At 30.6% G+C, this 9,648-nt stretch overlaps 1 protein-coding gene across 1 annotated transcript in view; it reads right to left on the reverse strand.

Moving 5' to 3' along the window:
- Positions 1–4,064: 4,064 nt before the first annotated feature.
- The window catches only part of LOC111616205 (serine/threonine-protein phosphatase 2A 56 kDa regulatory subunit gamma isoform-like), a 32,207-nt gene continuing 26,623 nt past the window's right edge, over positions 4,065–9,648 (reverse strand). The window contains exons 9-14 of the mRNA XM_023357634.1: positions 7,427–7,546; positions 7,231–7,358; positions 7,055–7,156; positions 6,892–6,964; positions 6,681–6,812; positions 4,065–6,224 (exon numbers count right to left, since the gene is read on the reverse strand). Coding sequence (XP_023213402.1) covers positions 6,084–6,224; positions 6,681–6,812; positions 6,892–6,964; positions 7,055–7,156; positions 7,231–7,358; positions 7,427–7,546 — 696 coding nt within the window. The 3' untranslated portion in view covers positions 4,065–6,083. The remainder of the gene's footprint in view (positions 6,225–6,680; positions 6,813–6,891; positions 6,965–7,054; positions 7,157–7,230; positions 7,359–7,426; positions 7,547–9,648) is intronic.

The raw sequence follows: 9,648 nt of genomic DNA on the forward strand, positions 1-9,648 counted from the left end.
TTGATTCCTCACATCTGTTGAGGGCATTGCAGTAGCCATGCTTGGGCCGGCGCTGCTTTCGCCACCGGTAACCAAGGGAGACTGCGGCCTATTTTTCAAACGTGAGCCTCTGCCTAACCCACGAACGCAGACCTTGTTAACCCGGGAGACGTCCGAGCCAGTATCACACCTTTTGATCTGGTTACTACCATGATAAATATCTCCAAAGAATGTGGGTGTGTGGTCACTCTTAGCTTCATTTCTCCTCATAGACCTTACTGGCATGGGTGTCCCTACCAGGAGCTTGTGCTCCAGCCTGCATTGCCCTATGGATCAGTAAAATTACTGTGCTCTCCCACCATGACCAGGTGGTGACCATGGGAGAGTTATTATTATTATTAGTAGTGGTAGTTAGTTAGTGTGGGCTACCTTGACCTTAAAAAAAAAAAAAAAACAGCCATCCTCTCAAATTTCACACAAGGCCCATGCTAACAGGTGTAAGCTGAAATAATTTACACAGTTTCTTACATTTAATGTGTTTATATGTTTGCATTTTTTAAAATCAAATAACAATAAAATACACATAAAAAAAGAAAGCACTTTTGGAATTCCATGAGTATGTGGTTAGAAAGAAGACAAAATGAAGACATGTAATCATAATTTTTGATGTAACACTGACAATTTCACAGTTTTAGAATAAAAACTGTGAAATTGTCAGTGTTACATCAATTTGTCAATTGTCATTTGTTTTTACCTGAGGTAACTTGTTAATTTTTTAATGCACTCTCTAGAGAGGGATGTATAACCTCACTTAAACTGGTATGCCTGTAATCCTCCGAGGATAAACTAGTATGCCGGTTTTTACCATATGGAAATATCTGATTTAATGGTCTCCCCAGATAGACTGGCATGCCAGTCATTCTATGAAAATAGAGTATCATATCATATACTCCTGTTAAAAATCAATCAAATTAAAATAATATGTACAATTTTAAAAATCATCTGTCAGGAGCTTACAAAGATTGCAGAAACTGAATTATATATTAAATCATTTAAGATACAAAAAAAAACTGTCATATTTTTAGTCAATCATCGTAGAATCAGAAGAATACTTTGTAAAGTAAATTAATTTGATTTAACAATAAAAATTTTAGTATATTTAAATAAAAACAACAAAATATAACATCTGTAAACTGTATAATAAATTTAGATGGCAATGAGCTTTTGAAAATTAGTACTTAAAAGTTAAAAACTTACTACTATTAAATCATACTCTAATAATGTTTGAGAAAGTATCAGATAATTACAACAATCCTATAATTTTAAAGATTTACTGTTTCATCAATGAAATATTGTAAAAATGATTAACAAATGTACAATTATTTACCTCTTTTGGACTATGCACTTTTGGCCAAAATTTTAACAGAGTTGTAATTACCTGAAAAATAAAAAAAATTATTTGAAGTTAATGATAATATACTATTTAATTCAAATAAAATAAAATACATAAATAAATTGTTTTACCGGTTCTGTTAAGCTAGGATCTTTTTCTAAAAACTGCACAACACAATAAGCTAATTGAGGATGATATACACTAAGAGATTTGACTTTGTGAAGGGGCATTAAAACTTTCAACAAAAACAATTTGTGCTCCTCTTTCAAAGGTAGTGCAAATCCATTAATAATGCTGTAATAAAATAATTTTTCAATTAAACTTATTTAAATTCAATATTTAAAACAAATAGTACATATTTTTTCAAATGTATTGTAAAGGTTTTTAAAGATGTTAACCTTTAAAAAACTTTACAATACATTTGAAAAAAAAAAAATGTTTGTTACAGAGCATTTGGTACATTTGAAAGTAAGAAAGATAAAACATGAATGTGTACTGGTTTTAAATTGGTCTTTAAACTTTCATAGATTTAAATTTTAAAATAAGTATTCTTAATAATTATTAATTCTATCTTACAAAATGAAGTTCATTAAGGGTAAAACAAGTTTATAAGGAGTCAGTCATATTATATAGNACAACGTAATTTTCGGTTAGCGTGGAACGTATCTAAGCGTTATAGGGGGGTCTACTGTAGTATCAACACATTTTACAAAATATTTTTCTACTCGTTTTCACACACAAATTTAATTTAAATGGAATCTTGAATGTCTAGATTTCCATTATGAAATTGCATTGTACTGAGTAATAAATACATTATGCTTTAAAGATAATTTGACAGATACATTTTATGTTTTCTGGTTGTAGAGTACCCTAAGAGAGCATGTTTACACTTGAGACTGCCACCAAATTGAAAATGTAATTAAACAATACAGGAAATGTGCTCCAAGAACACCACAGTACTGCTGAAATCACATTTTCAATGTTTTAAATCATAGTATGCATCAGCATTATCATCTAGGTCAGGGGTGGCCAACAGTTTTTGCCCTCGGGCCGAACTGGAAAGAAAACTTTTTTCAGAGGCTACCCTAGGAAGATTTTAAGGTGGTATGAGATCTCATTCTGGTGTCACCCTGTAGAGACTAAATTGTAGATAGAGATTACAGATACATTTTTCACATTATCATGTATAATCAACATTATACGCTGTGCTGAAGACATTTGTAATGGAGCATTAACTCTAAACGCACAGTTAGTTGTTGACCTTGTTTTTTAGGCGTCAGAATTTTTCATCGTACTATTCGGACTTGAGTAGGTAATATTGAAAGATTAATCGCGGGCCACATAAATCCATTACACGGGCCACATCCAGCCCGCGGGGCGTACGTTGGCCATGCCTGATCTAGGTGATCTCCAACCTTGGGAATTATGTGGAGAAGATTCCAGACGCATGTGATAATGATGGGAAAAAAGTGAAACTGAAATGTGAATGCACATTTGCTATTGTGTTATAGTGTATTATCTAAGGGTTCCATTAAAAATTATATATAGCTTGTTCAAAAAATATCTGGACTGATGTCCTTATATCAAGTGTAGTAGACTTACCAAAATCTGGTGTTAGTCACCCTCAAAGTAGGCCTTTTCCTACAGCAACACAGCCCAATGATCTTGCCATTGTTGAAAACCTTTGTAGAAGTCTCCTTTGATGATGGCCATCAGTGCCTCTGTCAAATTCCATTTAATGCCCACAACAGCATCAAATTGGCAGCTTTTAAAAACTCTTATCCTGAGAACAAGAAAAAAAAGGTCCAATGGAGCTGGGTATGGGGAATATGGAAGATGCAGTAACTGTGTTGTTTCATGTTTTGCTAGAAACTGCTGTCTAGTAATGCTGTTTGAGTGGATCATTTGTTGAGTGTAGTACCCACTCACCACTTTTCCATTTCTTGGACCATTTTTTTCTGAATGACATCTCAGAACCTTGAGGCAGAATTCTTTTGTGATTGTTTGCTCCAATGGAGTGTACTCAAGATGGTTTGTGAAGGCACAGTCAAATAAATCCAGCAGCATAGCCTTTGTTTTGCTGTGTACCTGGTGTACTTTCCTTGTGAGGATTACTACTTGTCTATGTATCCATACACCCAAGATTCATCATGTATGACAAGTTGTTTTAAGAACTATTCACTATCAAATGAATACTCAAACAAATCATAGGCAATCTCATCTGGCTATTTGTTACCAAGCATGGCGCAGATCATTTTCAAATCTGTGGTTGAAATGTGATAACGGGAACCCTGCAGAAATCTCTCGCACAATCAACTGACAAGGTTCAAACTTTTGTTTGAAATGATTATCAATCATTTCCTATTTCTGCAATGTAAACGGCTTTAAAGCTATGAAACCATTTGATAATTTACAAGTGGCCCATGGCATCTTTTTTATGGACTGGAATCACTGCAAAGCTACAAGATGTCAACTTTAACAGTGCTGATAACAAGTAAGTGCAAGTACAGTAGCAAGCACATGGCAGCTTACTGTAACTCTGTAAGCACTGTTATGGTTTCTATTTCCTTCACACTACAAGACCAGTTCAGATATTTATTGAGCAATCCACGAATTCCCGTATAATTTCTTGAAGCATACCAAAATACAATACACATTTTCTCAATAAATATGTGAAAAATTTAAATGCAACTTTCATATGAACAAATTTATTCGTTTCAATACCAACTGCAAACATTTTACAGGCAAATATCAGCATTTATTCTGAACATAAATTAATTTATTAATACAACAAAAGAATCAACTATTACTAAAGTGTAATAATGTTAGATGAAATCCAGATTATTTTGCTAAAATTTTTATTTTTTTTACATCCTTTTTTTTGGTTTATGATTTATTCAAATCATACAGATGATAAAAAAAGATGTTATCGAATGCTAAAATAATTGTGTTTCTTTCATAAAAAATCTGTGTGTGTTCTCTTTTTTCTTTTAGATTTAGGATGATTAGAAAATAAACTAAAGAACCTGTCGCTATAATTAGGTTCATCTCTGTATTAAGAATTTTAAAAAATTTGAATAATAATAATAATAATAAATTTAAAGTGGAATGTGGATCATGATTTAGAATTAAATGTTTGGCACCCAACCAATGCAATGCAAATTTGAATTTGAGTGACATCTGTATGAAATGAAAGCCTAAACTGCTCAATTCTGATTTTTTTTTCTTCAACAATTTCAAGGACACTTTCATTAGGAATGAATAAATTCATCTCCTCACTAGAAATCACATGATCATTCAAAACTTCTTATCTGTGTATTTACAGTACACTCAGTGTGACTAGTGTATATGCTGTATTTTTAATCTTTTTTTATTTTATTTATGATGATAATTGCTATTATCGTCGGCAAAAACGAAAAACAATAGCAAATATCCAAGAAAAGCTTCTTTTTTTTTTTTTTAATTTCTTATGCTTTTCGTTTCCTATTTATGGAGGTAAGTAAAATGACTTTTACTTATTAATTCAAATAAAACATTTATCCTACGAGTGCATTAAAAGCTTGTTTTTTTTTCTCTGATGCCAAGTTTTGGATGCTCGAAGAATGTTTTGCATACAAAGCGAGATAGCCGAGACAATTTTCTCGTTTGCAAATCAAACGATAGTAGACTCGATGCATGCATCTTTCCCCACTAAAGAAGTGTTTTTTGTTAAAATACAAAAAGATATCAATAGAAAAATGGAATGTAAAAAATGTCATTGGTTATTAAAATGAAGACAGAGATAAGAAAACAAATTACACGTACTGTGGGGAAATAAATTTTGGAAGTCAGATTCTTTGCAACGACAGACAGACATTTACTTACTTGTATATACATTGTATAAGTGCCAAAAAACTATGTTTGAGCAACTGAATCTAATCCAATTTTGAACTTAAATCGGAACACAAGATGGCAGACTCATTAAAATTTAATCGAAATTTTGTCCAATTTGTGATTTGAGCTTCTCTTAATGATATATAATTAAGCCATAATGACAACAATGTTGATAATTGCAAGAGTACAACTATCCCTAATTCTAAATCGTCTACTTTCTCTGATAAATATGTTTTTTATTCTTTTTTTATTTTTAGTATTTAGCTGCTTAGCAAACCTGATGCCACATCTAAGTTGGAGATTCCTTATCGCATGTCAAATAACAATAATACAAATTATAACTAAAAAAATGATGACAGAATAACTACAATGATGGATTTCAGTAAACAGGAGCACAGGATATGGGAGATAATTATGGACAAAAATATTAAATCTGTTTATCATATGAATACAATTAACTACAAAAAAATTATAATAATAATATTTCCAACACCAATGAACCATGGGCATGAGCTTAAGTACAATGTATCTTTTCCAGATAATAGCCCAAAGAGGATTGTGTGTCTAATGTTATGCATCAAAGATACGTGTGATTCATTTAAAATAAAAAGTGACATAATCCATTTGCACCCTATTGTTAATATTACAATCACCTTCTTCACAAATTAGTTGTGGTGGGATACTGTGATTTTTGCTTTTTTTTTTGTTTTTTGTTTTTTTTGAGCACCTCTCTTTAAATTCTTCCCATGGAAATTATCCCCATGATATTGCAAATTATGACACCTCCATATATCTAGAGGTAAAATGCACAAATACACTATCATCATATGGATAATATTTAGCTGGTTTCTGCAGGTGGTGGCGTTAAATACTCTTCAGCTCTTTTATAGTCATTAAGAGTTTTTATCGTTAATGTGTCATGGCGTAATTCGGACTTCCTGCGTACAAGTGGTTTGTCTTTCTTAAGATTTGGCTTTGCCTGCAAGAGAAAAACAAAAAAAAAGAATATTTTCGGCACTAACCATATTTAATATTATAATAAAATTTTCATAAATAATTTTTTCACTAAATTCCCAAAATATTTTAAAAATTTCTAGAAACTATAATGAACGGTGCTCATACCTCTAACCAGAGAGCATAAAATAAAAACAAATCATTATTTAGAATAATAAGTGGAGTGTTTACTTTAAATATAAAATACATATTTAATTTTGGAAATGGAAATGCCGACTTCCACTTGACGCAAGCATATTTTAAAATATTTAAATTGTTCAATTTATTTTTCAAAAGAAATATTTATATCTGATTTTGTGCACTGTTAATGTTAAAAACTAATCAAACAAATAGGAGATACATTTGTTATCTAAATTCTCAGTGGGCATTTCCTTAAAAACAACAAAATTTAAAATATATAGTCAAGTGACATAAAACATACTTCTTTTCTTTCATTCCCCATTATCTCAAAATTCATGTCCTCTTCATCTACAGGTGTTAATGCATCCCCTTGATTTTGAGTGGAACCAGACGAAGATTCAACTGCATTCGTAACTGGCAGGACTGTTAAAAACTAAATTCCAAATGGGAGATTAGATATTTCATTTGTAAGATTTAAGAGAATGCCTTATCTTTAATCTTTATCAGCTTACCTGAGGATTTTTCTTTGCTATACTTTCAATTTTATTCCAAGCATCTTCTCTGTTTCTCATTTTTTGTTTTTCACTTTATAAATGATTATAATAAAATTTTATATAAATACTCTGATATTCTACTGTTTTATTCTAAGATATTTTTTAAACAAATTTTCCTTACTTTTGTTTAATTTGCTTATACTGGTGTGTGCATTCATCAAAAAGTTTTTGATTCATCTCCATTAGTAATTTCAAAGCATTGTAAATAAGACCATGGATGGTTCTACAAAAAAAGAAATTAACCATCTTATCTTTTTAGTACTCAAACATTTACTATTTAAAACAAATTAATCTTACTTATTCCAATGTGATTTAGAATTTCTATATAGAGATGGAAACATTATTGGCAGGATCTGGGTGGCATTATCACTAATTAAACTCATAATATATTCATTATTCCAATAATATAATGCTCTTTCTGCCACCTGTCACAAAAAGTATTATTCATTAATTATTTTAAAATGCTACAAGTTCTTATGAGAAATTTTCATACCTGGAAATGAGGAGAGGAAACACATTTTGATAATTGCCTAAACAGAGGGATCATAACTTTAGTAAATTCTGCTGGTTCTATGACATCCAAAATCTCTTCCAACTCATTCAAAAACATCACCTTAAAATTTTGAATAAAGAATTACTTCTGGAGTTTATTAAATTCAATATCTTAATTTTATCTTTTATATTTAATCATGATATCATTAGAAACACTTTCTACATTTAACATTTATTGTAAATAATCACTGTAATATTCAGACATCAATCTGCAAGTTTTTAATGCTATAAATATTGTACAACAAAAAGTAAAAGCAATAATAAATAAATGTTTTACAATTTAACAAAGCACTGCATATCTTAACATATAGCCATTTTGAGTTTGAATTTAATGATATCTTCTAGTTCAATTATTGGTACTAATGAACACAATGACTTAACCTTTAATTCTGGTAACATAGCATTTAATACAAGCATTTTTGGAATACAATTGGTTTAATAATCTGAAGCACACATTGAGTAAGGTTGAAAGCATTCATTTGATGTTGTATTAAATACAATGTTACTGGAATTAAAGATTAAGTCATTGAATTTGAATATAGAAAAATAATTCACCAATAATTATCATTGAATTATTAAGATCAAAAGCTTTGTCAAGAAGCAATTCATTATTAAAATTATAAAATTAAATTGTAAAATGTTCAGCCTGTAACTGCTGTCGATGGGGTCTCTGTGACCTAGAACTAAGCATGATACATTATAGAATGTAGTAGTAGGGAAGCTGTATTCTTTGATATGCTCTAATGCATACATGGCAACAAAGTGAATGGTTGCCATGTTTAACAGGATATCCAGATAATTAAATATATGAGTCATATAACTCTACAGATGAATTATGCCAAGTATAATATTTTTCAGAAATCATAAACAAAATTACTGTTTTTTTTTATAATATTGCATAATTTGTCTGTGTTGCAAGTAGTGAAGAACAATGTGAGTGTTGAATTGAGGCTGCAATATGAGTCATTCGACACACATTACTGAGTGGTAAAAGGAAGCCATTATGTTTGGCCATGCCCACAGACACAAAGTGAATGCAATCGCCCAATTTGTTAATGCATTAAAGTGTATTGTCCAGCACCTCTACAAAAAATGGTGTAGTTCAAAGTCAACTGAAAATCATCTGATGTTGCAAGAGGCACTGTCTTACATTATTAGGTACATTTAGACAGGAGTAACTAATTTTTTGTCCAGTGTGCTTATTATTATTATTATATGTTAATAAGTTAAACACTGTATGTTGGTAAATTTTTAAAAAATCAGTACTTATTTCTTTATTTATATAAACATTTTATATAGGGCCATAGAGACCCATTGGTAGCAGTTGTGCAACAATTATTTGTCAATAGCAGTTACAGGTTAATTAAAAAGTTAGTTTTTATTAGCAAATTGCAATTCATCTTAAAAACATTTACATAATTATTCAAGACCTAATATTTTAAAGACAAAATGTTTACAGATTTGAGTTCATTACTGTTCTATGAATTTGTTACATAAAATTTAAAAATGCTTCTATTTAAAATAAATTTTAATTCCTGTAATATATGAATTTTATTTGTTATTTAAAAAATAATTCATTGGGCTGCAATTTGAAAAAATTGTAGACCTATAAATTCCCATTGTTGTCTGTCCATCCGTCTTTTCTTAATCTCGAGAATGGAGTTAGACAGATGAAAGTCAAGATCATATATGGAAAGCTTAGGAACAGGAGACTCTAACTAACTATATAGGAACTTTCATTGCAAACTGGAAATCATGTTATTTCAATTCAAAAACTTTCCCCTGAAAGGAGTTAGATAGAAGTCATGCTCTATCTAATAGGAAAAGCATGATGTACAGGGGCAAAAACCACTACTAATTTGAGGTGGAGAGCATATATTTTAAATTACAGTAGACCTCCTATAACACGGGTTCATATAAGATGCATTCGTATAACATAATGAAAAAATTGTGATCGTGTTTGTATAACATGCTAAAACAGGCTCGTATAGCATGGTAAAAGAATGAGACAGACATGTGCCATGGCCGTGTCTAGACAGGATTCGTCGAATCTGGACCAATAATGAAACATTGCACAAACTATTGAGTTTAAACGAGCAGCAGACCTACTAAAAACATTTATTATTCAATGGCCATAAAAATTATATTTTTATTAATGATTAA

This window comes from Centruroides sculpturatus, unplaced genomic scaffold (assembly GCF_000671375.1).
Source record: "Centruroides sculpturatus isolate CEXI.00-Female unplaced genomic scaffold, Cexi_2.0 scaffold1757, whole genome shotgun sequence".
Classification (NCBI taxonomy): domain Eukaryota; kingdom Metazoa; phylum Arthropoda; class Arachnida; order Scorpiones; family Buthidae; genus Centruroides; species Centruroides sculpturatus.